Source organism: Amphiura filiformis, chromosome 20 (assembly GCF_039555335.1).
Source record: "Amphiura filiformis chromosome 20, Afil_fr2py, whole genome shotgun sequence".
NCBI classification, from domain to species: Eukaryota; Metazoa; Echinodermata; class Ophiuroidea; order Amphilepidida; family Amphiuridae; genus Amphiura; species Amphiura filiformis.
The window spans coordinates 40168174-40196152 of NC_092647.1; the positions used below are offsets into that span (position 1 = coordinate 40168174).

The 27979-nt window shown below is 37.2% G+C and overlaps 2 protein-coding genes across 3 annotated transcripts in view; both read right to left on the bottom strand.

Annotated features, from left to right (window-relative positions):
- Positions 1–73: 73 nt before the first annotated feature.
- On the bottom strand, positions 74–27434 carry LOC140142987 (uncharacterized). The gene is made up of 19 exons (XM_072165014.1): positions 26633–27434; positions 25061–25216; positions 22115–22254; positions 21070–21270; positions 20021–20168; positions 19006–19249; positions 18257–18446; positions 17448–17728; positions 16432–16560; positions 15569–15704; positions 9946–10095; positions 8926–9064; positions 7373–7926; positions 6615–6719; positions 5993–6310; positions 4944–5028; positions 3397–3541; positions 413–2419; positions 74–354 (listed from the first exon to the last, which is right to left on the bottom strand). The coding sequence occupies exons 1-18, from the start codon at positions 27039–27041 to the stop codon at positions 415–417; spliced, it is 5535 nt and encodes a 1844-aa protein (XP_072021115.1). The 5' UTR covers positions 27042–27434; the 3' UTR covers positions 74–354; positions 413–414.
- Positions 27390–27979, bottom strand: part of LOC140142989 (uncharacterized) — a 28650-nt gene continuing 28060 nt past the window's right edge. For both annotated transcript variants that reach the window (XM_072165017.1, XM_072165018.1), the window contains exon 5: positions 27390–27499. In XM_072165017.1, the coding sequence (XP_072021118.1) occupies positions 27431–27499 (69 nt within the window). In that variant the 3' untranslated portion in view covers positions 27390–27430. The remainder of the gene's footprint in view (positions 27500–27979) is intronic.

Genomic DNA, 27979 nt, shown 5'->3' on the forward strand with positions numbered 1-27979 from the left:
ATTTACTTGCATTCCAAGCAAACAAAAAACATTTTAAATGGGTTATATTGTGGGATTTTGGTTTTGGTAAAAATGAATGGCGGGTTTTATAAAGGTCATAAAAACATTTTTTAAACGTTTTGTATGAAAACATACTATAACATCAAAATTGTTATTGTACAATTGCAAAAATGTTTTGCCAAATATTTCATCAACACTTATGTTAAAATATTTTGCAGTAAGTTTTCAAAACATTTATACCCTTTATATACACTTCATATAATCCTACATTTAAATATTTTCTAGCAATATTTTCTAACCTTTTGCGAATAATATCGAAAAGGTTTTGTGTTTGCTGGGTTGCAGGCAGCATCACTTTACTCAATGTTTGGACTATCAAAACCACTATCTTGATATTGTGCTGTTTTGTAACGTTTACTCAATGTTTGGACTATCAAAACCACTATCTTGATATTGTGCTGTTTTGTAACGTTTACTTGCTCCTGGAATATTTGATGCAAGATGTGATACTCTAGACCTGTCTGATTGTGATCTAGACAACACATCTTGTCTAGACATGTCCGTGCTAGTTCTTGACAAGTCTTTATCTTGTCTTGATCTGTTTCCCTGTGACCTCAATAATAAATTATCTTCTCCAGACTTATCTCTTTGAAATCTAGACAAATCTTGTCTATGAGTGTCCCTGAGAGATTTTGACAAATCTTCGTCTTGTCTTGACCGGTCGCCGAGTCTCTGCGACCTCAATAACACGTTGTCCTCTCTTGACTTATCTCCATGAGATCTAGACACATAATCTTGTCTAGACATGTCACTGTGAGATCCTGACAGGTCATCCTGTCTGGATCTGTCCTTTTGTGATCTCAACAACTCATTGGCTTCTCTAGACTTAACTTTTTGCGCTCCAGGCACATACTTTTGTCTAGATATGTCCCTGTGAGTTCTTGACAAGTCATCTTGTCTTGACCTGTCTCCCTGTGATATCAATGAATCTCTATCTTCTCCTGCCTTATCTCTTTGAGATCTAGAAATATCTCGTCTAGATCTATCTCTATAAGATCTACCCTCATCTGATGACCTTGATGTGATATTATCCCATCTAGAATTGTCCCTTTGTGATTTAGAGAGCGACACATCCTGTCTCAACTTCTCTCTCTGTGATCTGGACATGACATTGTCTTGTCTACGTGGATCACTCCTGTTTAATGATGACGGCAAAGTACTAGCATTAACAGACACTGTTTTACTTCTTCCATACCCACCACTTGGTACATTGATTTTTGATTTGGAGCCAGTCACCACACCCTCCGTTTCACTGAAACCGGATCTTCTACTCAAAAGTTGTGCTCTATCACTATTGCTGTAATATGGCACATTCCTTCTTTGTCCCGACTCATGCGACTGCTTCCGTTCTTGAGTCTTCACAGGACTTGTTTCATTTAAACTTATGGGACGATTCACAGATGACTCATCTCCAAAATCCAGCGACTCAGGTAGTTCATTGTATTCGGTTGCCAAGGAGACAGTGGATATGTCAGTTCTTGGAATCTGTTTTTGACCATCAACAATACCCTGATAATTAGCTTCATAATCTCTATTTGATGTGGGCAGTGAAAGGTACGATGATTGATTCTCACTATTAGGATGTTGTTCTCTTGTTATTGATCCGGCATTATAGACACGGCTATCATTTGATAGATTATTTGACTTAGCATGTACATCTTCCATTTTTCTTGCATCCTTACTTTGTTTACTGAAGCCACCTGCTTCAGTTACAATTACTTTTGGCTTCCTGACTGTAATTGTACTTGGCACCGATTTATTTCTGATTGATGAACGATTAGTGGTAGGAGATTGAGGAACTGGTTGAAGCCTCTCAGGGGAAGGATTGAACTCTCTAGGCTGCCTTGAAAGTCTGAAAGTTTCCGCTTCGAGAATTTCAGTAGGATGATATAAATTGCGCTCATGGAATTCATCTTGGTTGGATATTTCCCTATTTGGATGTGTCCTGATGTTACTATGAACAGTAGCAGCATTATCGTAAGCTGTTTGTGTCACTTGATCTGGTTTTGTGATTGGTTTAAAAGCAGACTCATTTCTATTAGAAGATTCCTGTTGTGTGATCATTTCCATTGGAGAAGAGGACCTACTGCTCTGCCTTGAGGAACATCTGCTACTTTGGGTTGAAGATGTTCCACTATCTCGTCTTCTCTGAGAAGGGTCATGATGTGTAATCATTTCTATAGGGGATGTGGACCTACTGCTCTGCCTTGAGGAACACCTACTTCCTTGGGTAGATGATGATATGTTATCTTGTCTAGTTTGAACACTGGGCTTATCTTTTGCATTCACATTCCCTTCTGGTAATTCTAGTGCTGTTGCCATGGCAATAAATTTGTTAAGGGTAGCACTTCCACTGGATCTGTAATTCAACAAAACATGGAATGATTACATAACAGCAAGTAAACATCTGGGTAAAAAACAAGCAAAATATCTGTCATTTTATATAACAAAAATATGAGCCATTTACAGGGGGTCATATTTGTCCTAGGTCTAGCCAATGTTTTTAAATTTTTCTGGGAAGATGTTACAATTCTGCCAAATAAAGCAATGAATTCCTCCAATTATATAGTACTGTCTGGGGATTATTGCTAGTTTCATACTTTCCTGACAAGTGATGTGATGTTTCATCCTGCTGCTTGCACTTTCCAGCAAGCGGCAGTCACCCAGCGGCACGCGGCTGAGCATGACACTGAAAGCCAATGTTGCCACTCTTATGCTCATTGATCAAAAATCGTATCCTGTTCTCATACGTCAGCCAGAGCGATATCGCTCCCAAATTGACTTGAATTAAACTCCTAGCAATCTGTCGCTTTGGGCAAAGTGGTGGAGTTATTGATATATCGGCTTGGCACTGGTCGCTGCTAGCATTTGTAGTGCGACTGCGCAGTGAAGCAAAATCATCATCAGAGCGGCAGACAAGTATGAAACCAGCATAATAACATCAACAGGCAAGTATTGATTGATAGTACTCTGTTTCTTCAAGACATTTGTACTAATTTATAAGAATTTTAAGTACCACAACCAAAATCATCAAAAAGTTCACAATAAATAATACATTTGGACAAATTTTTATTATGTAGCATATAATATCTTTTATAGACCTGTATCAGACATGAGATTGATGTTCAATCAAAAAATGGGAAAGCACCAAAAAGGAGGAAATCTAATGAATCTCCAATACTTTTGTACAGGGCAGAAATGGGGTAAAAAAGCCTGGGTGCCTGCTGAATATAAACTTCGGAAGAATTTCTCTAATCTGAAGAAGAGTCTCATTCCTGCTGAATACAGTCTGCTGACATCTTTCTTATTTTGTGGGAATATATTGAATTGACTTACTTGTCTTCTTGCATCAACTGATGCAGACATCTCAGATAATACTGGCGTAGTTTCTTGGCTGTTGCAATACGTTCCTTCTTCACCTCCTCATGTACTGTACGTCTACACTGTTCTCTCATGTCTGACACATACTTGAGGACATCACCTGCAAGTAATAGCAAGATATTAACAATAACAACATATTCCCAAACATATTTGTTAGTTTATTACAGGCTGTATCAAAATGATTGGTACCCATCAGCTTTGTTGTCTAATATAAAACGCCTGTCTCTTCCACATTCAACATTAGATCCTCTTGAACTTATTACAATTTGTTTAATGATCTTTTATGAAATCTACAAATAAAGTGGCTGTTGTGCTGCATTTTGATGTGGCAGTCTTGGCCATTTTCACTGGATATTGATGGGTACAATTCCTTTTGATACACCCTGTATAGATGTATCCTTGGGCATGCCCGATAAAGCTTTAAAAAACATGTTGTGGCTCACTAACACTTATCACAAGGTTCCCCATATTGATTCAAAAACTTTTTCTAGTGCTACCATCAAATTTATGACTTAGTACTTTTGCCTTTCTGCATCTTGTAATATACATATTCTCTTGACTTACAATTGCCATGACCGAATTCACTTTTGTTTATAGGTTAATAAATGCGTATCACTTGTTGGGAGTGAAATTGTACAAAATATTGCACGCGCACTGAAATGTTGATGCGTCTAATGCACAAGCCCCGAAGGGTGGAGTGCATAAGACGCATCAACATCTCAGTACAAGTGCATTATTTTGTACAATTTCTCGAGCAATAAGTGATACGCATTTCATACACGACTAAAAAATCCTGTGATTTTTGTAATTTTCATAACAAAATTGTCACTAAAAATGTTGGAAAATACAAACAAATATAAATGCCTCCACTTGCAAGAAAAATGAACGCGTCTGAAAGCACTGCACGTACTATGCGGAGTGCCCGCCCGTACAATTATACAATATTTATGCACAGCTAGTAATTTACTAACGCTTGCTCTGATTGGTTCATATTATCTAGGAGTGTATGAAAAGTTGATAAAGAATAGCATAATTATGTGTACATCCATATCAAAAGGATGCACTTGTCGGCTGCTACATGTGTCTCTAATCACATATAAGCTAGGAATAAATAAAATCTCTAATGGAGTCCATTTCAAATCATTCCCAAGTCATGGTACAGAGAACATTCCTAAACCATGTGACTTTGGGATGATTTGAAGTGACCTCTACTTGAGATGAGTCTGGTATTTATTCCTAGTATTATGTAAAACGAGATGTATGTACCAATCAACAAGTGCATCCTTTTGATATGGATGTACACAAATTGCAAAACAATAGAGCTGACTGGTAGGTAGGTATGAGACAACGCAGGACATATGACGGGCAACATTAACTCCAGGGAAGAAAAAAAGTGATGTTGCTTTTGCAAAGGCAATGGTTATCAATCAACCAGCTTGAGACTTAATGAAAATTGCTTCGTTTGCAAAAGCAACATCTTTTAAGGCCCTACTGTTACTTACTTCTAATCTTATCTACTGTGCTGAGATAGTGAGACCTCAATTCATTTAAGCCATTACGGGATGTGTCCTCTTCTACTGTATCAGTCTGCAAGAATGTGACAAAATATTTTAAAATAATTTTAGTGTCATCTATTAGCTACATGTTTTGGACATGTGACACTTTCCACATAACCCTGTTTATCATAAAATCATTATATTTTATGTTCCTTCACTATTTTGCAAAGACCTTTTGCACTAGAAACAACTAGGCCAAACCTGCGTCATATGATGCTATGCAGATTGCTTGGCAAATGAGGTGCTGATGTGATGATGACATGATTCAATTAGCCAATTAGAACCCCAACTTCATGTTTACACTGTGAATTGTGCCAACTCTGGCAGTGCGAAAGGTCTTTGCAAATAGGTGAAAGCTGCATGATCTGTTAACGCAAGACTTTAGTGTGGGATAAAGGTGGAATGAATGAACAATGAATGGAAGGTAAATTAAAATGGAAAGCATGTGTAAGTGAAATGATGCTATTCTTTGGTTCACCTCAAGTTTTGTAGTGACATCAATGCTTTTTCGCGTCTGCCCTGCAAGCGTGCCAATAAACAGCTCATGTACATGTACATTCTGCGAGATTAACTTTACGCACATGATTTGATACTGCGACTAGCAAACTACGCACTACCGAACTTGAGGCAAACCAAATAAAAGTAGTAGATATACTTTTATATAAATTAGTAGATAAACTTTTAAAACTTTAAAAGGAGGTTTGGAGATTATTGGTGCAGGCATTGTGGTGACAAACATTCCTGTCAAGATTTTCAATGCCTCCACAAGTACATAATGTAAGGCTACCTCTAATATTTCATTTTGAAACAATCTGCCGTTTCCAAACGTGATATTTCTTGGGAGACTCTCAAGTGAAAGTGGTTTATGTAGTATAAACAATTAGGGGCAAAAAATACCAACTTTTAGGCAAATTTTCTGATCCTCCCCCCATTCAGTTTACCCCCATTGCCTCCAATCCCCCAAAAACAAAATTCCTGATACTGCCACTGCATACCTGCACTGCTTGACATACAGCTTCCACATTGCCATGATCCCTGTGTCCTTCATTCCATTCCAATCTCTCCTGTTCATATTGTTCTTTCAACTTTGCCACAAACGCAGCATGTTTACGCTGCATCTCTGTCAAACGTCCTTCCAACGCTTCCATGGTAGCGCTGTTTGTACTTGTGAGCTGACTCTGCATGTGTTTCAATTCTTGTTTCAAACGATGTTCAGTCTGCTGTAACTCATTGTGGCTGTTCCGCAGCTGCTTGCGAAGGTTGCATAATTCTTCTTCAGTTTGTTGTTGCGTCTTCTGGTGTTGACCTTTAACCTGCAAAAAGAAACAAGTAATTATATGTGTAATATTAACCCTAACCGATCAAACGTCAAAAAAGTTCTATTCACAAAGCATCTGCAAGTGTGGGTATCCCACATGATACGAATGCATCATCATGCGATTGCATCATCATCAGGCTTTCCTCATCAATTTTCAAGGGTCCGACTATTATGAAGTATTAAATGTTGGTGTAGACTATAGAAACAATAACTAGCAATATCTTCTGCTTGTACACTAACATTATAGCAGTCACAAGTCACAGTATGTTGTGAGACAGTATAGGGATGATGTAACTAACCTTTTCAAGTCTATCCAGAAGTCCCTGTTTCTCACCCTCCCAAAGCCTCTCCTTCTCGGCCAGATTTTGTTCAAATTCCAACGACTGCTGATGCATCCGTTCAACCTGATTGTAAAACAGACAAGAACTTCAATGTCAACTCACCCATCATCATTAAAGGTCTATTCAGCAATTTGTTAAACCAGAACACTCGTAAATTCACTAAAATTCATCCAAATTTGGAATCTTTGGATTTTGCTGAGGTGATCTGCTGTTGCTGAGTGCCCGGCCGAGTAAAAATTTATGAACTTTGTGCCGTACGTGTTGTTAGCGCTGACTTTGCAACATCACATTAGTACGCGCTTATCAAAGGTTTACTGCAAAATATTATAAATCATGGTTCCCAGCATTTTACATAAACATAATTCATAGAGTTTTCCCATAGGAATTATTTTCCGAAATTCCATATTTTATGACAAATTTCAACTGTACCAAGGTTGTTTGGACAGCATGATGTGGTTACAATAAAGGAACTGATTTACTGATAGATACACATGGCAACTTGTATGAAAATACCTACACTCCTTATAACCATCCACCACGAACCAATGTGTAAAAAACAATCCTTGCGTTGTCCCTCATTTTAGCTGTTTTTCTCAAATTCCGAGTTTTCCATGTCTTGAAAAATTCAGAATTTTCCATGTCTTGAAAATAAATTCTTATTTTCCCCGATTTGCCAGAGTGGCTGGAAACCCTCTAAATAATCGCTGACAATTTACCTTGTCTTTTTCACACGCAGTCTTCGCAGCTTGAATTGCCTTTGTCATAGTCTCCTCGTGTTCCTTCAGAAATTCCTCGTGCTCAGTTTCCAATTTATCAGCAGCCTCTTTCATCAACTTTCTTCTTTCGTTGTCCAGATGCTCATACTTGTTTTCTAACTTAGCAATCTCTTCAGCATACTTTTGGTGAAGTTCATCTCTAGCTTGCGTAACTTCTCTTTCAATCAAACTTGTGCCTTCTTTATCCATCCACGTCATCCGTACCTCTTCCCAATCAACGGTTTCTGCCAGCCATTTTGTGCGCTCGTTGGCGACACGCTCCTTCACCAGTTGCCTTGTGTTCGTATCTCCTGCCAGCCACTTTTGGTTACATTCTTTGATGGCTTCTTGAACTTTCTGCTTTGTGACAAGGTTTAGTTTTTCTTGCCATTCTGACTCAGATTTGGCGAGAGCGGCTTCTAGAGTAGACATGTGTTTCTCTTCACAAGCTGTTTGGATTTTACGACATTCTTCATCTTTGTCTTCTTTGTGTTTAAGTTCTAGGTCTTTCTTAGCTGAAAACAATTGAAAATGCATTGAAAAGTTACCACAAACTGGCATTTATCACCCAGTTTTTCCTGGCCCTGAGGTCCAGCCTACAATAAGGAATGTCACTCACTCACTCAATCCCCAGGAATGTCACTCACTCTTTAAAGGGACAGTCTGTCATATTTCAAATGACATTTAAACATTTTCTTGCAACCTTTTCTAACATTTTGCAAATAATGCCCAAAACATGAATGCGTTTGCTGGTAAAGTTCAACCCTATTTTTACTATCTCAAAAAGTGAGTAAATACTAAGGGTCTTTAACTGGTCAATACCTACTCCAAAAGAACAACATCTGTTTTAAAATTCTGGCAGCATATGCTAGGATTTTCATTGCAAACAAGTGTCAAGGGCTTGTAAAAGGAGTATTTAGTACAGATGTAGGTCCGTATGCACAAAAGAGTTAGACCAGGTCTAAAGTTAGACCTGGTCTAAGTGGATTTTTGTTCCATCGGGAATGGTCCTTCACTCTCATTTCCTTCCTAGAGTAGCTAGCAAATTTTAAAGATTAAAATGCCAAGTTCAAAAATAATACAAAATAACTTAAGCAAATGTAAAGGAAAATGTCCTTTCTTCCTGGGACTAAGTTCCACTTAGACCAGGTCTAACTGTAGACCCGGTCTAATTTTTTTGTGCATACGGACGGTAGAGTCTGAAAGGGAAACTATATGAAGCAAAGCTAGTACCGTAAAATTCCGTCTACAAGCATATATATGCCTCTAAATCGAGGTTTTTTTTGACACAAGAGACAAGAGGCAGACACTCTCAACAAAAACATTATTTGGAGTTTGAACAACTATATTACTGATAAAGGCGGCTGTACAAACATGTATATTTGTAAGACCAATCTATTGCAATGTTTTTGAGAAGGGTATTGGCCTTTCATAACTTTCGTTAAAAAAACCCTCGTTTAGAGGCATATATGCTTCTAGACGGAATTCTAAGGTATGTTATGAACTGACATTACCTTGGATCAATTGTTCTGTGAGTTTACTGTCAACTTCTGCTTCTAGTTTAGTCTGCCATTCAGCTTCCAAGGTCTGCTTAACACTCTCTGTTGCTTGTTTACGAGCTGTTGCATTCCATTCCACACGAGCATCAGAAAGCTAAAATAAAATTATTATATAGATATCAATTTTAAAAACTGCATCAGTTTGGATTTCTATACTAGCTTCCACAGAAGTATGGCAGTCGTTGGCTCTGATTGACGCAAGCGTTCGTTAATGAATGACATACATAGAGCTTTATGCTCTCTTCAAGGGTGCTGCTCAGCGCAGGCTAGGGGTGTCATTTCCGCCCAAAAATGCCAGCCTTGGTGCAGACCAATGCTTTCATGCGTAATTGACCGATCAGATTATCGGTTTGTTGTTATGACTGTCAGATGATTGAATCAGCCAATCAGAACCTCACTTCCGTGTTTACACTGTACACACTCTCAAAATGCAAACAAAAGCTGTTCTTTTCTGCCAAAGACTGTAGCACTGACAAATCTGAAATGTCCAGCGCTGCTTCAAATGAAGCACGTAATACAAAGCAATAGTAAGGATGCAGTCAGGGCCTAATTTTGTGATGGGTTGCTCAGGTGAGAATGGAAATATTTTGGTGATTTGTTGAATCTTGGGGCCTAAACTGACTTGATATTTATGCAAAAACAAAATGCAAAAGGACTTATATCACAGGTGCCCAGTCTTTTTTTGGAACACAACCTTGTCTCTTTAAAGTTTGACCAATCACATCATTAGGGTTGAATAAATTCAGCTTTTTTAGTAGTTGACACCAAATAATCGTGACAAGACGACTATTGACGACAATTTAGAGGTCATAATTTGTCTCATTTTAGTCACCCCTGAAAATTCCTTGTGATGGGCAGTGACCGGCTGTTTGTCCCCCGGCTCCTCATGGCTACGACAATGCCCTAAATAGGTCACATATGGTAGTCTTGCCATGGTGACCCACTAGTTTGAAAGCCCCACCTTATGTTACAAACCTTAATCTGAAGTTGAGTTTCAGCTTGTTGTTTTGCTTCTTGTTGCCAGTCTGCCTTGGCATTCATTAGCTTCACTCTATACTCATTCTCCAGACTCAGTTTCAAATCCTCTAAAGCCTTTTCCTTGGCAGCAATCAGTTCTTCTGTAGTCTGTGAAATAAGAAAAACAAATATGTATATATTACAAACAAAAATTAGTAAATGAGTCGCTTGTCTCTAATATTGAATTTCAGATACAGCTAATAATAGTATTCATCTTCCTTTGTATTTTCTTGTTGTCAGCACAACTTAAACTACCATAATATCTCTGGAACTGTATGTCCAATTGCGATTGAGTTGACTTTTTCAGTTAAAATATCTTCTAATTTCGTCGGTCGCAACACATAGTATACAAATACATACTGCCATGAGAGGTTCTGGTTAAAACTATGGGCCCGAGGTGAGATCAATAGTACTATTGATCTCACCGAGGGACCATAGTTTTAACCAGAACCTCGAATGAAGGCAGTATATATTTGTTTTATATCCTTCATTCATAGATTTTTTGTTCAATGATTGGTTAAAAGATTACATGAAAACTCCACCATGCTTCGAAATGGGCCTATAATCCGCGAAATTAATAGTTGGCACACTTGCACTAAACAATGGAAATGCGTGCCCTATTAAAATTGGGGAGGCGAGGGAAACATGCATGCAATATATGTGAAGTACAGACTCCCCCCTATATCTCACCCTTCCCCACTCCCCATCATTCAATGTTGGAGGGTCTCACGGACCAGTTGACAACATGGCTTGGTCCAACATTGAATTGGGGGAGCAGGGGCAGAGATATACCAAAAGACAAGCAAACTGTGCCAACCTTTTTTTTTCCTGGATTGTCCGAGTCGAGTCCTAAATATTGCATCTGTTTTCCGTTTTACTCATTTACTTTGCAACGGAATGTTGTATTATCTTCATATTTCACACAAAAAACATATAAGTGATAGGGCTTTACGATAAATAAAACAAAATACAAAAAAATGTATTTGTTTATTTAGGGGGTGGTCATTAAAAACGTCGCTAATGCCTGGTTTTGCGTCTTGGCTTGGGTCTGAATTAAGCGAAAACTCTTTGAAAAAAAAAAGAAAGAATGATTTTTAAATGCAGTATTACATCGAATTGCTTCTAATTCAAATGATAAATAAAAAGAACTGAATGAGCAATTAGCTATTATTGCATCAAATTAATGTAATTGCACCTGTATCATAGATAGGGCAATTTTACGTATGTTTATATAAAAACATCATCAGTGCGGAAATTACGATGATATTTGTACAGTGCCGTAAAATATAGGTAGACATACAGAAAAAAGACGGACATTGGCTTATGACAATTATAATATGATGAAGAATATTGTAAAATAATAATGAAAAAGAAATCTAAATACATTCAGGGGCTCGAACCCGTGTTCCACAGCCTGAGGCAGATGCGTATCAATTAAGCCAAAGAGCTGTGTAACTTCAACAGGCTTAAACTATAATATAATGCTATTCAAGATGCATGTATATAAATATCGCTCTACAGGCGATATACAGTCCAAAAAAATTACATTTTTACGGCATTTGTTTCATGAACTGAATATTTATCATATAACAGGTGCTGGCTGACATTGTGCTTCACATTTAGTTCAGTTTTTGTCCGGGATAAATGACTACGGGACAATATCGGACGGCATACACGTCTTTAAAGAGTAAAGAATTTTAATATAATATTACTTTCTTTATTATCTATACAAACGTGTATATCGTTCGTTTTTGTCCCAAAGTCATTTAACCCCGGCCCAAAACTGAAGCTGAAACTGAAACTGTGGAGCACAATGTCAGCCAACAACTGCTATATGATAAATATTCAGTTAATGAAACAAATGCCGTAAAAGTGTGATTTGTTTGACTGTTTATCGTCTGTAGAGCGTATATTTATATACATGCATCTTGAATAGCATTATATTATAGTTTAAGCCTGTTGAAGTAACACAGCTCTGTGGTGCAATGGATACGGCATCTGCCACAGCCGCAGTGGAACACGGGTTCGAGCCCCTGAATATATTTAGATTTCTTTTTCTTTTCTTTTTTGTTATTATTTTACAATATCCTTCATCATATTATATTCGTCATTCTATTAATTTTTGCCAATGTCCGTCCTTCTTTTTTTTCTGTATTTCCACCTTTATTTTACTGCACTGTACAAATATCACCATAATTGCCGCACCGAGTTGTTTGTCAAAATGGAAACTCGGATGGCTTTCAAAACAGAGCATCACATGTCCACGGCCATGATGATTGAACTAAAAAAAAGTTTGAAGTTGACAATCACAATGCCTAATATGGCCATTATATACCATGAGAGATTTTTCAATTCAGAAAAAAATATTTGAACCGTATTTTACGAAAAATGTGAATTTTAAGGTGTTACAATCCAAACCGGAAACAAGTTTCGTTCCTTCAGGTTGCATGAGATATGATGTGCATATAAATGGTAAAAAAATGATGCTTTTATAGCACTTAGGAGAAAGTCATATTTTCAAATTACTGCAGATATACAGTTTTTTTGGTTGCGTAGGTCTATACATTTTTAAACATTGAATATTAAAAAAGGATTTATTGATTATCGATAATCGATAATAATTGATTATCGATAATATTTTTGATTAATTTTAATTTTTGCATATTGAAACGAATATGGGGATTAATCCCTGAAAATTTGGTGGCCATATGCTTAATGCTTTATATTTTATAAGCCAAAATATGAAATTAGATGCATTTTTGGAAGAATTATCATAGCTTTAAACTACGAAAATAATCGGCAATCATATAATATTCTTTTGACTATTTCACAATATATGAACTTTACATATTGATATGAATGTGAGGATTACTCCCTGAAAATGTGGTTGGCATACCTTTTATGGTTTTTATTTTATAAACCAAAATATGAAATTAGATGCATATTTTGGACGAGTTATCATAGCTTTAAACTTCGAAAATAATCGGCAATTATATAATATTCTTTTGACTTATACCTTATTTCACAATAATTTTTGTTAATATTAATTTCTTATATTGATATGAATGTGAGGATTATTCCCCGAAAATATGGTGGCCATACCTTTAATGGTTTTTATTTTACAAGCCAAAATATGAAATTAGATGCATATTTTTGGAATTGATTCGGACAATCCGCGAAATTAATAGTTGGCACACTTGCACTAAACAATGGAAATGCGTGCCCTATTAAAATTGGGGAGGCGAGGGAAACATGCATGCGATATATGTGAAGTACAGACTCCCCCCTATATCTCACCCTTCCCCACTCCCCATCATTCAATGTTGGAGGGTCTCACGGACCTGTTGACAACATGGCTTGGTCCAACATTGAATTGGGGGAGCAGGGGCAGCGATATACCAAAAGACAAGCAAACTGTGCCAACCTTTTTTTCCTGGATTGTAGGTAGGGCATATGCACATGATGCACGGTAGGCCGGTTTAGGCGGTCCAAGGCAAGGACTCGCACTGTCATGTTCATGTGTTGGTTTTTAAAGCTTACTCATCATTGACTGCTCATTGTCAGTGTTTATTTGTTCAAGTTGTATCTTCATTCCACTGTGCCTTCTTTCATAGATTTTTTGTTTATTGATTAGTTAAAAGATTTACATGTAAAAAAGATTTACATGTAAACTTGAAGGCCATCATGCATCAGCAGGGGTAGCGCTAACCTGCGCCATGGGGTCATAGGCGCATTCTTTAGCTTTTGGCACACAAAATTACCTGTTAAAGGGTCATTTGAACCCTTTATTTCTATTGTTTTGGATCCATATTTCACAAAATTTCTAATTTTTGACCCCTTGTTTGAAAACCCAGCGCTACCCCTGTGCATCAGGATTGGCCTCCTTCATTGTCCGTACGCACGGTAGGCCTAGGCCAGCCGCCTTCATCATTCATGGCCTAGCCGGTCCTAGACTTGTCTCGCACTGTCAGTGTTTGTTTTTAAGCTTACCATGTCAGCTGATTATGATGTCAGTGTTGGTCTGAATACAGTAAATATTCCTGCGCTAGAACTGGTAAAAAAGTTCAAATTAAACAGCTGAAATCATGAATCTTTTTCATCAGAGCAGCCACTCCAGCTTGATTTAATATTTCGTCATGTTTGTGTTGTCGTTTCACGGCAGTGACAAAATATTCTCATTGTCAATGTTGACGTTCAATATTATTTTTATGCTTTATGGACTGCGACTGGGGTATGCTGCTATCCGTAGATAGTAAATATCCAGAAGTACTATTACGGCTTGGAGGTACTATTTACGGACGTAAATAGTACTTTTTCTCACTTCTTTACAGAATAGTGTGTTTATTTTTGATCACGTGACACACTTTTAACCAATCAATGAACAAGAATCTATTAATGAAGGATATAATGGCGTATGTGAAGGACAAAATATGTTTTCGAGCCAAACATGTTTGAAGGATGCTACTAATAATGGAGCCGATACTCCTCCCCTGTCATCTCTCCTCTTTATTATTCATTATCTTTGTATTCACTTACCTTAGTGAGTTGGTTTTCCGCATCAGAGTTGAGTTTCTTAGTCACATCATCTTTCACTATCCTCTTTATTATTCATTATCTTTGTATTCACTTACCTTAGTGAGTTGGTTTTCTGCATCAGAGTTTAGTTTCTTAGTCACATCATCTTTCACTGTCCTCTTTATTATTCATTATCTTTGTATTCACTTACTTTAGTGAGTTGGTTTTCCGCATCAGAGTTGAGTTTCTTAGTCACATCATCTTTCACTCTCCTCTTTATTATTCATTATCTTTGTATTCACTTACCTTAGTGAGTTGGTTTTCCGCATCAGAGTTGAGTTTCTTAGTCACAACATCTTTCACTGTCCTCTTTATTATTCATTATCTTTGTATTCACTTACCTTAGTGAGTTGGTTTTCCGCATCAGAGTTGAGTTTCTTAGTCACATCATCTTTCACTTTCCTCTTTATTATTCATTATCTTTGTATTCACTTACCTTAGTGAGTTGGTTTTCCGCATCAGAGTTGAGTTTCTTAGTCACATCATCTTTCACTGTCCTCTTTATTATTCATTATCTTTGTATTCACTTACCTTAGTGAGTTGGTTTTCCGCATCAGAGTTGAGTTTCTTAGTCACATCATCTTTCACTGTCCTCTTTATTATTCATTATCTTTGTATTCACTTACCTTAGTGAGTTGGTTTTCCGCATCAGAGTTGAGTTTCTTAGTCACATCATCTTTCACTGTCCTCTTTATTATTCATTATCTTTGTATTCACTTACCTTAGTGAGTTGGTTTTCCGCATCAGAGTTGAGTTTCTTAGTCACAACATCTTTCACTGTCCTCTTTATTATTCATTATCTTTGTATTCACTTACCTTAGTGAGTTGGTTTTCCGCATCAGAGTTGAGTTTCTTAGTCACATCATCTTTCACTGTCCTCTTTATTATTCATTATCTTTGTATTCACTTACCTTAGTGAGTTGGTTTTCTGCATCAGAGTTGAGTTTCTTAGTCACATCATCTTTCACTGTCCTCTTTATTATTCATTATCTTTGTATTCACTTACCTTAGTGAGTTGGTTTTCTGCATCAGAGTTGAGTTTCTTAGTCAAATCATCTTCTATTTGATTCTTTTCTTCACACACCCTGAGATAATCTTCTTTTACATTGCATAACTCCTTCTGCACTGCTTCCAGCTCACTCCTATTATAAAAAATAGATAAATAACCATGGCTACTTTAAGTGCAGAGATGCCACTCAGTTTCACTCAAAAAACCTGTAACTGGTGAGAAAACCCTGAAAAAGCATGTGAATGCAGGCCAAAAAGCCCCCAAAAGGGCTGAAAATAGACACAAAAAAAGACAGGAATTTGGACTTACAAAAAAACCCTGATTTCAGGCTAAAACCTGAAAAGTGGCATCTTTGAAAGTGGCCAACACAATTGTTCACACTATTATGCTAATGCAGCTCATAAGATGCAGGAATGTAGAAATATGTTCTGATTGTTTTTGAACAAGTTTTCTCAGTCAGGTTCTGGTATAAATCTCAACTTTTTAATGTTGGGGATGAGCCTATGGATTGAATTGAATTGACTTGTTAGATACATTTGATCTCATTTTTTAGGCTACCTCAAAGAAAATACTTATTGGGCTATTCCTGTTGAAACCCATCCACCCCCTATGGAAAACATGACCTTAATCTCCCACACAGGGGGTGTAGATTTCAAATGGGAGTCACCCATTCAGGTAAACCCATTTGAAATAATTTCATCCTCTGTGGAAATTCAAGGTCATGTCTTCCATAGGGGGGTGTATAAATCCAAAATAAAATAATTTATTTATTGACTGAAATGGCCCATTGTAATAACTCAATTTACCTCCCACATAAGGTACACACTATCATATCTCAATGTTTCCAATGGCTTCATTACCTGATTTCTTGTAGCTGATGTTGATGTGCTTCCTTCAGCATGTCTCTCTCTGCTTCCCATTCACTCGCTAGATTCTCTCTCATCTGTTTGGAACGATCCTCATGGAGCTGAATACATGTGTTTTGCACCCTGAAATTGTAAAAAAAAAAAATTGATTTATAGTGCACTATGCACAAGCATAAACCCACAAGCTTCAGAATAGTTTACAGGAATTTGCTGACCATTTTGTCCCAAGATACACCATAGAAACCAAGCTAAGAATCGCATGCCTTTTACAAACCACAATAAACCACTGCAGCCAGGATCAGCTCCCAGCAGTTAGTTCCTTGGGGAAATTCAAGTTACTGGAGAATGACAAGAGCATGTTTGTGGGTACCTTGATGAGAACCAGATCCAAGACTTCATCAGTGCAGATCCAAGGATATGATTCAAGTGCCCAGAAAAACAAAACAAATTGAAGTCATGAAAGAAATGGGCTATTCCAGTTGAAATGAATACACCCCTATGGAAGACATGACCTTAATCTTCCACACAAGGAGTGTGGATTTCAAATGGGGTTACCTGAATGGGCAACTCCATGTGAAATCTACACCCCCTGTGTGGGAGAGATTAAGGTCATGTCTTCCACTTGGGGTGTCTGAATTTCAACTGGAATAGCCCAATGCTTATGTGTGTACATCAATTACATCCAATGAAAAATCAGTCACAGTAGAGTGATTTTCAATTGATTCAACAAGGTACACACATCATCCCCCATCACAGTTAGCATTGCAGTAAAAAAAACATCTCTAATCATACCTCTCTAAAAGGGCTCCCCAGGCCTCAAATTTTAATTTGTTAGGGCACCCATTTTCAAGGCCACTGGGCAAAGACAAAAAGGGCACCGAGGCCAACAACATGAAGAATGCCTTGGTCAGTAGAAATGATCTGGGGCACCAAGGCCAAAACTGAAAAACTGCAGGCAATGGCCTCTGCAGATTCCCTGAAATTTGAGTCCTGGGGCTCCCTATATGTACCTGTCTAATGTTGATTGTTTATCCTCATCATGTTCACTGATCATCTCCATCATATGTTGTTTCAAGTCAGCATTCTCCTTCACTTTTGTCTCTATCGTCATCTTCAAATCCTTGCAATCTTCTTTCAGACTTTCAAGTTCTGATGTATTTCTACGAGCTTCAATGGAACCAAAAGACACACGGCGACCTTCTTCAGCGCATGAAGATCGCCTTCTACCGAGGCTTAAACGTTGACCACTCAATTGTCCATTGCTTTGAGACTGCAACATTTTAATATGAACCTGCAGCACACAAAATTGCACATGTATCAAATATTTATTAGATTTTACCACTGTATAGGCTAGGCTTGGGTGACTAAGTCGCCAATAGTCGTTAGTCGTGACTCATACTGGTAGTCGCAACTACAACTAATGAAAACATCATTAAATTGGTGTTGTTGATTTGTTACAGTAAATTTGCACCAATCTTTCAGCCAAATTTAGGTCCAATTTTGACCACAGATAGTCGCAACTATAGTTGTAGTCGTGACTATTTGCTGCCGACTAGTCGACTAGGAAAAAAGTGATAACTCTATAAATCATTATTAAATTGGTGTTGTTGATTTGTTCCAGTAAATTGCACCAATCTTTGATGCCAGTTATATTCCGGTCTAAAACTATCAGACAATATTTTAAACATTATTAGCATCACAAATTTGCAAAAAAACCCAAATTGTGAACAAAATAACCCCCAGGCAGATTTTTGGCTATTTACAATCCTGCCCAAAAGTGCCTGCTTTCAATATACCATGTTACATATCTTGTCCATACCTGTAAATCCTTCTTCTGAAATTGTAATTCTTCCACCTGTTCCTTGTGATCCTCGCATTTTTCCTGGGCAGCTTTCAGGTTATCTTGCAGTTGTTTCACTTGCGTCCTCTTGCTCCTATTGTTAGCAATAGCTCTATTCAGTTCTTGTCTTAACTTCTCGATCATGTCACCATTGTTGCTTGTGTCAGTTCTGTTGTAAGAAACCACAGGTATAACATAGAACATGATATCTAAGGTCAAAAGAAGGTTTGTCTCTCAAAATATTTTGCAAAAAAGTTTTATTCTATGCTATGCTTTTTTTTAAATAAATGAATGGGCCAAGTACTACACAGGTTTCTTTTTAGCTCACCTTTTCTTGTTTTTGCTGTTATGCGACCACTTTTTTGTTCCTTTTTTAATAACTAAAAAACCTGTAAAAAAGGGTCCAGCGCAAAGGATTACACGCTAGGATGGCTTTCACATATTTCTGCACCTTACTTTTTTGGCCAAACACTGAAGAATTGTACAAAATTGTTTTAAATCTGTGAATGTTTTAGACCAAGTAACTTCTGGTGGCTCCATTTAAAATTCACACTCCCTGAGTGAGAGATTAAGGTTGTGTCTTCGATAGGTGGGTATATAGATTTCAACTGGAACAACCCAAAATGATGCATCTGCTGTGCCATTGCACCCTTAGCAAATTCCTATACTAATATCAAATTAAACAACTGGCTTTAAAATTGATAATATAAGAATGACTTTTAACTCACCTTGAGGTTTTAGGTGTCTCCCAATCTTCCTTGTTAAGATTTCGAACACCAAATGATTCTGACTGTGTAGGGGATGCCTTATTGGACATCACACCTAGGCTAGCAGCAGACTCATACATATGTACCTGTTCCTTGAGGTCTTGTAACTCCTCCTGGAGACTATTACACATATCCTGACTCATATTACGGGCGGTACTTGTCTGTTTTAACTCAAGTTTGAGTTGACTGATTTCATCAACAGCACCTGTTATAAAATAGTATGATAATACTTTGGGTTACTCTATCTGTTGCCAATGAGAAGCACAAGATGTGCTAATTTATTTGATTTTCTTTCTAGATAATAATTGAAAACTTATCAGCATCTACATGTAGTAAATTTTCATGATGACATACACTTCAGTTGTTTCCATACTTGTTTAGGGCATATGTTGATGGCGTACATGTTCAACACATCTAGTCATGGTGCATCAAAAATCCTGATTTGAAAAGATCAACTGTATAGTATAGTAAACTCAGTTCCACAAATTTTGCATAGAGAATTTGATCCCCAATTGAATTAAATCTAGGATAACATACTTCCCCTTCCAGACAGTGGCAACACCAATTGGAGGTGGGGGCATAAGATACATTTTGTCGGTCGGATCTAATTGCACTAACCCATTTCTCACATGTCAAAGGGGACACCCTTGCAAAATCCCTATTGGTTTGTACAGTGCCTTTCAGTTCCAGTCAATTTTCTCAGCATAGAAAATACCAACTTGCCTTTTCTTTTGTAATTTAGAAGTTGATTTCCCAGATAAAATATCTGGAATGTTTTGTGATTTCCCTTATCGAGTGCAACAGTAAGTGTCCCCTTCATGTCAGAGGGGGCAAGATGGAACACACCAGCTAAAAGAACCAATGTGATGAAGTGATCTATTGTGGGTGACATTACGCCAACTGTCCAAATCCCTCCGCTTCTCATCTCCTATTCCTATGCCAACACTGTTTACAGAGTTCATCTTAGTGTACTTACCAGACTCTAAATATTGTCTACACTGCCCTTGACTTTCTTCCAGACTTTTGGATAGTTTGTTAACAACTTCAGCATGTTCCACCCTGGTCTGATCCAGCATTTTTCTCAGTGTACTCAACTCCTCTTGTAAGGACTTCAACTCGGTATCCTAAGAAGAAACATGCAGAATCTTTGTTATTTCAAAAGTGACTACATACCAAGACTATGGCAATGAAGCCACAACTATGAAAAGACACAGGAAACAAAAAAGAAATAAACAGAAAAACCACAGCAAAATAACTGAGTATAACTATGAATGCCCTGCAGGGCAAGATTTTTTCCATTGGCATTCCTCCAAGACAATAAGTGTTTGTACTTATTTTGGTATCACTGGATAGAGGAGACCCATAGCTATACATTAGTACCAAATATAACAGTATACAATGTTTATAATGGAAAATTACGGGGGTAGTAACAATCCCCCTTCGTAGTCTGTGTTACAAAATTTGGCTCAGTATTTCTAGGGTTAAACTTTCAATTAGTTTTGACAAATTAAACTTTAAATGTGTATGTATGTTAGGTAGTACACTACTAAATTTGAAGGATCAGACTTATCCTTGTAAACCAGATGAGTATCATTTCATTCAGTAATGGAAAAGCAACAGAACACCTGCACTACCAAGTACTGATCTCCTGTGACACTAAAAACACCTTGGTTGGCACTTTAAGGACAAATAGAAAGTTAAGGTAAAATCATGATTGTGAGATTCTGATCCTTTAAACATTTTTGAGTAAGTGTAATAACTGGGCTACCCCTGTGGAAGATTTTGGAAAAGATTTTGGAAATATCTTACACAGGGGGAGTATGAATTTCAAATGGAATGAGCACATTAGGCAGCTCTATTAGAATTTCTTACGCCTTCTGAGAAGATTCAACCTGAATCTTCCAAAGAGGGAGGGTGTGTATCAAATGGAGCCACCTAATGTAACCATACTCCACCTGTGGAAGATATTTCCAAAATCTTCCATAGGGGGTAGTATGGATTTTAAATGGAATAGCGGTGTTGTACCTTTTCATCTGCTGTCCTGTTAGCTTTGTCAAGCCTCTCCCTGTACATGTTGACTTCCTCTTGGTTTTTCTCTTGAATGCTAGCTAGCAGATCCTCACGATCTCGACTAAACTTGGAATGTGGGTCACCCATCTGTACGGCTTGTAATTGCTGAGCCAAATTCTCAATGGTGCACTGGGCTGTCTGTAACTTCTCCATTAACTGAAACAAGAACAGGGAAAAATAACTTCAACATCAGTGGTCAAGGGGTTACTGCGCCTCATACTTGGCGTATTAGTCCTGTGGTGGGGAAAAGTGACCCTCGGACAGTTTTTACTAGGCAGACCCAGCTCAGAAAATCTGTACGGCAGAAAATTTACATAAATTGCCCAGTGCATTATTGGGCCCAAGTAGTGTAAAATCCCATATGTTTGTGTGTGTCCTGTGCTGTAGTCCAGATTAAGGCCTTTTTGGAGCCTTTTATCTTTTTGAGGTATGACTTATTACTATTTTGGTCAAGATTATCAAATACCGTATTTTTCGGGAGTTTACTGACTCTAGCTCAAGGGTCTGCTGGGTAATATAGGGGCATTGACTTGGCACGCTGCTTTACGCCACTCATACCAGCTGTTCCTACATGTAGCCTGAAGACGGAGCGCCCAATCTCTGATGATGGTTTAATTACATCTACATCTGAGGGAAGCGGGATGGTTGGGATCCCTCAAAACCGGTTTAACCCACCAGAGTCTGGTCCTAAGTCCAGAGACCTCAGAGAATTGTTTGATGCCTACCTAAGACAAGGAGATATGCAGGTCAAGAAATACTTCCCGAGACGCCTTCAAAGAGGCATTATAATGGAGTGCTCATCTGTATTATCACCCTAAGGCTCCGAAGGTGACTGCGCTGGTGCTCTGCCAATGAATTATTTCCCCTATACCAGCGTATTCCTCATGTTTTACCATACTAAATACGGTGAAACTGTACTAGTAGTTGGCATGTCTGTAATCCCCTGTGATATATGGCTTGAGGTCCCCCACTGAAACATAGAAAACTCTTGATGTTTTACCTCCTGTTGACTTGCAGTCAGTGCCTTCATCTGTTCCCCTTGAGCCTGATACTGTTCCTCTAGTCTTGTTTTCTCTTGTTTGCATGCCACTAGTAGCTCTCTGCTCTGTTCAAAATTGGCTGTTACACCATCCTTCTCACCTAGATTAGAGACAATCAAATACAAGTGGTTCAAACAACATATCATCTATCAACAGACTATTCAATTCTTCCATGATTTTTCCAGACTGTGGGAACACTGCAAGTGAAATTAGTGAATGCAATTTTATAAGTGTCCTAAGTGACAATGGATTCACAGACAGGGCTTCAAGCCAGCAAAAATATAGGAATAATAAAGGAATATTTTGAATGAAAATATTGGATAAATATAGAACTGCAGAAGTCAAATACAGTATATCACTCATTATCAGAGACCAGTAACTGTTGTTATACAACATGTAGTCCCAAAGATACTGCTAATCTTTGCAGGATGTTTGCATCATTTTGGACAATATTATGTCTAGAAATAATATACTGGTCAAAAATAGAGGCCGGAAAAATCTACTCGCCGACCTGTTGTTTTTGAAGCAAGCATAAACAAAGCAACATGCTGGATTCTTTTTCCATTATATTTTAACCATTTTGTTTGGGAGTCTGCATTGTGCCTGAATGTCCTTACTTTTTCCCAATGATTTTTAAAATATAAAAATATTCTGACCATCCTCACAGAGCATGAAAAAATGTTTATTTCCCTGGAAGCAAGTGGGAAAGACATCAAATTTCCCACTATGCTGTATGTACAAAAAAAGCAAAATTTCACTCTAAATATCAAATATTTTTTTCCAAATATCAAAATTTCACTCCAAATACCAAATTTCCTGGGAAGGAAATTCTCATATTCCCCACTTTATCATGCTATGCATCCTCATTTAAGTTAATAAACCTCATACAGTACATATTTTGGAAAAAGCTAAAATGTAATTTTTTCTCCTTATGCAATACTTGCTTTAGCAATATTGTATTTTCATGCTTTCCTTGTATCACAGTTGCTGCATGTTTTATACCAGTACAATACGGCAACATATATCACATAAAGATGGTGAGCAGAGTGGTGGTGGCAAGCAGACAAAACTCCATCAAATAAAATGTACAGCAAGTATAACCCCTGGCAAGTTCACGGTTCACAAAAAGATTGGAAAAAAATAAATTGGAAAAAAAATATATGCAAATCAGCTACTTAATTAGCAAAACGGAGCAGGATTACACACGTATATATATCCACCCCTACAGCCATAAAGAGTGAATACGCAATTGTAAGATCACCCCCCCCCCCATTTGCTTAAATTGCAAACCAAGGGGATAAAAATCACCAACCATTTTTAATCAAATTACATTTATTGAACTCACAAGATTGAACACACAAAAGATTTCTTAGCGAACAAAGCATCCATGATCAATCAAATGACTGAAGAAAAGCAACAGGAAATGGCCATAAAAGTACCAACATGCCAACAAAAAACTAGCAACATTTTTTTAGATAGTAAATATTTTTAGATACAAACTTTGGGTGCTTTTTGTTTTTCTGAAGTACAACCTATTCCTGATTTCCAGAAAAATACAGCACTAATTTTTTGGGATTAAAAAATATTATCAAGTTCTGCCAAATGAAACATAGCTTTTAAAATCCTAATCATTCATTTAGTACTAACTGGATGGAGATAAAAGAAAAAGTTCATTATTTTACTAATTTCCTGCATTTCGGCATGTTTTCTGACAATTGAGTCATAAAAATCAAAGGCTGATCACTTGGAACAATCTAAGCATTCAAAATCTTATAGTATATATGACAAAATTTTCCTGAAATTGTCACTTTTTTGTGTTACTTTAATTAAATGATTGATTATACGAATGAAGCATGCCTTTTCAAAATATTAGAATGTGTAAATTTAAATTAGACTTGTAGTTTTTAGACTTGATTGTCACAACACGTGAAAAACACCCAGAAAATGCATGTTTTTGGCCCTTAATTCATAAATTTGGCCAAATAGTGAATTTTAACTTTTATTGCCAGTTAGGACTTTGGATTTAGCTATGTTTCATTTGGAAGAACAGGATAATATTTTTTTCATCCAAAAAACTTAGTGCTGTATTTTTCTGGAATGGGGAGTAATCACTAGTATAATTGGTGTTAAAATAGCCCCTTGACTGATTTGGTATTGATACACTTGAGAGTTGCATGCCTCTAAAGTTATAAGCACCCTTTTTCATTGATCTGGATCAACATCTCTAGGATTCAATAAATATAACAATTTGCATGTTTGTGGTTTTTAAAATGACAGTTATTGAATTTTAGATTTGACAAACTTGTGAAGCTTTGAAGTAATTGCCAGCTCTGAGCAGTGTTAAATTTAAACCGGTTTTGCTGGTAAGTGGCAAAACCTGGTAATTGCCAATTTTTGCCTGGTTTAAACTGGCAAAAGTATGGCAAAAATTGGACAAACTATAAGAAACTCATAAACAAAGTAACACAGAAAGCTTGTAAACATATTTTTTGTCTCATCTTCATAAAGTTACTGTTACATCCTTAAAAGTTTTATGACCTTGAAAGTCAGGACCAAGACCAAATCCAAAACCAAGACCAAAATGAGGACAGCCTGAAGATGGTCTGGAGACTGACGCTGGTCTTGGCAACACAATTTTTTTTTAAATCATAACCATATACTTCACGCAATGTCACCACATCAGCAGGCCACAGGCACAGCCAGCACTCAGTGCTAATGACCGGCACTTAGCCTTCCTTGAAGCCTTCCCAACCGTCACTAAATTTGGCTCAACAATCCACATATTCAACATTTGGTCTAGAATCCTTAAAATGTAGTATTTTGTAGTTGAAATATGAAAAATTTTCCACCACCCCTCCCAAAATGGCATTAATATGACTCTAGTGACAACCCTACTGTGTACTTACTAGTAATCATGGCAAGCTGGTGATTGAGAATGCGTTTTTCCTTGGCACTTTCATCTTTGAGCATTTCCAGCTGCCTGTTGATTTGTTCAAGTTCCCTAGACTTGGCTTTGTACAAGATTTCCAACTGAGCTGTTTGGCGATTCTGCTCATTGTTGACTAAAGATGAAAAAAAATGAAATAAAGTTGCATTATTTGTGTACAAATAAGTGCAATTAACAGCTCAATCTTATTTCATAAACATCGCAAATATCACAGCATACACAAAAGAAGTTTCTGAGGAGTGAGGGCTACGGCCCTTACGAAACAGTTCTGTAAAACTAATGTAGCAGGGTCATCTAAGTTTTATCATCTAATACAGGGTACATGTAGAACAAGTTTTAATATCTGTTGCAAAAGATTTTGACATAACATAATTTAAATGTTGTAGCTAACATGTAATGTTCAATACAGTAACATGATTTTGTATAGGCTGTATTGTTATTTTCTTAAATGGTATTAGCAGCAAATATTTGTCCATCATATACATGTAGGCTAAACATTAAATGGAAAAACAATTTATAACCTGTGAAGTTTAACACCAATTGACTTTTGCTTGCTGTTGTGAGGTGTGAATAAATCCCTAAATTCTTCCTCTTTAGCCGTTGTTTGCAGTACTTAAACCATATATGCGACCAGCTGCAACAAAACCTGGAACAAGTCGTCAGGCATGTTTTTGAGTTATTTACATAGACCTTTGAAGACACCATTCCCATAAAAAAATGAAATTTTGGAAATCTTACTTTCATGGTATTTGACTGTGGGACTAAGTGGACTTTCAAATCCTTGAAAGTACTTATTAAAAAAAGGTTTATTTAATCAATAAATTAACATTGTTGTACCATGACAATCCCTATTCAATCCTATGTAAGGCAGAAAACTAATTGGCTCATTACTCAGAATATCAATTTGGCAAAAAATCAATGTATCATTATAAAATTTTCCATATCTTGAAATATATTGATGCTATTTATATAATTTTGGTATCATTCTAAAGCTTATTATCTAGTGCTTACATTTTTATTCAAATCATGAAATGTCAAATATGCGACTTGTTCCTGGTTTTGTCAGAGCGGGTCACATATTACAATGTAGGCTTAACCCCCATTATTTTTCATTTGTTTTATGTTGTCAAAGTGATTATCATTTCCTTCCAAAGATTCTTCCATATTTCCTTGTTTTGTTTTGTTTTTTGTTGTTGTTTAAAAATCAAATCTTCAGGCCTGGGAATGCTGTAACTCAGTCACCGTTAACTAACTATTATTGTTGACTTGTTGCTACAAGCTAAAAAACTTCACACCCCACTCTTTGATTTATTGAATGTTGCCAATTGATTACCAACTTCCTCACTTTGATCCTGAACTATAATCCTAAAGCAAACCAGTGAAGTGACAAATATGCAACCACAAAGGAATGATTTCCAATATGCCACATTATATAGATGGAATAACAGCAACAACGATCATTGAATATCGAGTACATACACTACCAAAAATCACTAACCATTGATGGCAACACTACCAAGCTGTCACTAACCTGTTTGTAAGAACTGTTGCTGCGCATTTCCAGAATTGGTATTTCCCTGTAGGACTTGATTCTCTGGAATTGGATTGATGCGAAACTTCTTTTGTTCCACTCCATTTTCCACCCTATTTCCGCTGCTCATTTCACCCCACTGCTGATGATGTAGTGCTGACCCATTCTGCTGTAAACTTCCATTTTGCTGTAAATCAACAGCACCATCCCCTCTGTATTGAATTTGCCTTGGAACAGATGATCGTGGATTATAATCGTGACCATCATGACCTTGGCCATTCCCTTTAATCCCATTAGCCTGTCTGGACTGTTGGCTTTGCTGTCGTAACTGCTGTGTTTCTGTCCAATTTTGATCAATGAGGAATTCTTTCCCATCTGCAGCATGACTCCCATGACCTGTATCCCCCATAGGTCCATAATGTTGCTGGGAGGCCCCATTTTGAGCAAAACCTTGTTGAGCAATGCCGTTTTGAGCAACACCATTTTGTTGTTGCGCTGGAACATAGTTTCCACCGTTTTGATTTTCATGACCCGACACATCGCCATATTGCTGCTCTTCATAATCGGTATTTTCCGTACAAGTTGTATATGCCACACTGTCACTGTAATAATCCTGGCTCGGTTTACGATGTAAATCTTTCTCAATATCACTATAATAATCTTGCCTTTGTTTTTGGTGGGGTATATTGTTGTTGTCGTTGACTTCTTGATGGTTGTATTCTTGGTCGTCACTATCGGCACCCTCTACTTCACCCCTGTCATACCTAGCAATGTCGGTGTTCTCATATCGTTGTATTTCTATGTTGGCTCCATTAGTAGGCACAGAAAAACCATTTCCATTTGGAGCTCCCGGAAATAATCATATTCCTAAAAAAGAAATAAAACAATTGTTTTGAACATAACTTTTGGCTAATTTTGAAACATCACTACTACATGATACTGCTGTTGCTTAATTCTAGTTTAAATTATTGGGAATCATCAAACTAGACATTTGTCAGTCAATTGATAAAAAGCTCTCTATTATTGAACCGATTGGATACCAGATCGGTACCCATCTGCCTGTCATCAGTAAAATATCAGATCGGTAAAAAAAGAAGTTATATACCCATAACTACTTGTTATTAAAGTGGAGAAATACTGCCATAGTTTTATAACTCTTTTTTTTGTTAAAAAAAAATAGATATCAGATCAGTGGATAAAAGTCATTTTAGTTCAGCTCTGCTCTGTACAAATGCCGTTATGCAGGATTTTGGCAGCCATTTGAAAAAGTGCCCTCTCAAGTAGCCCAATTTTTAAGCTTCCAAAAAAAAGCTCCCAATACCGGATATTTGAGCGAATTTACCTGAA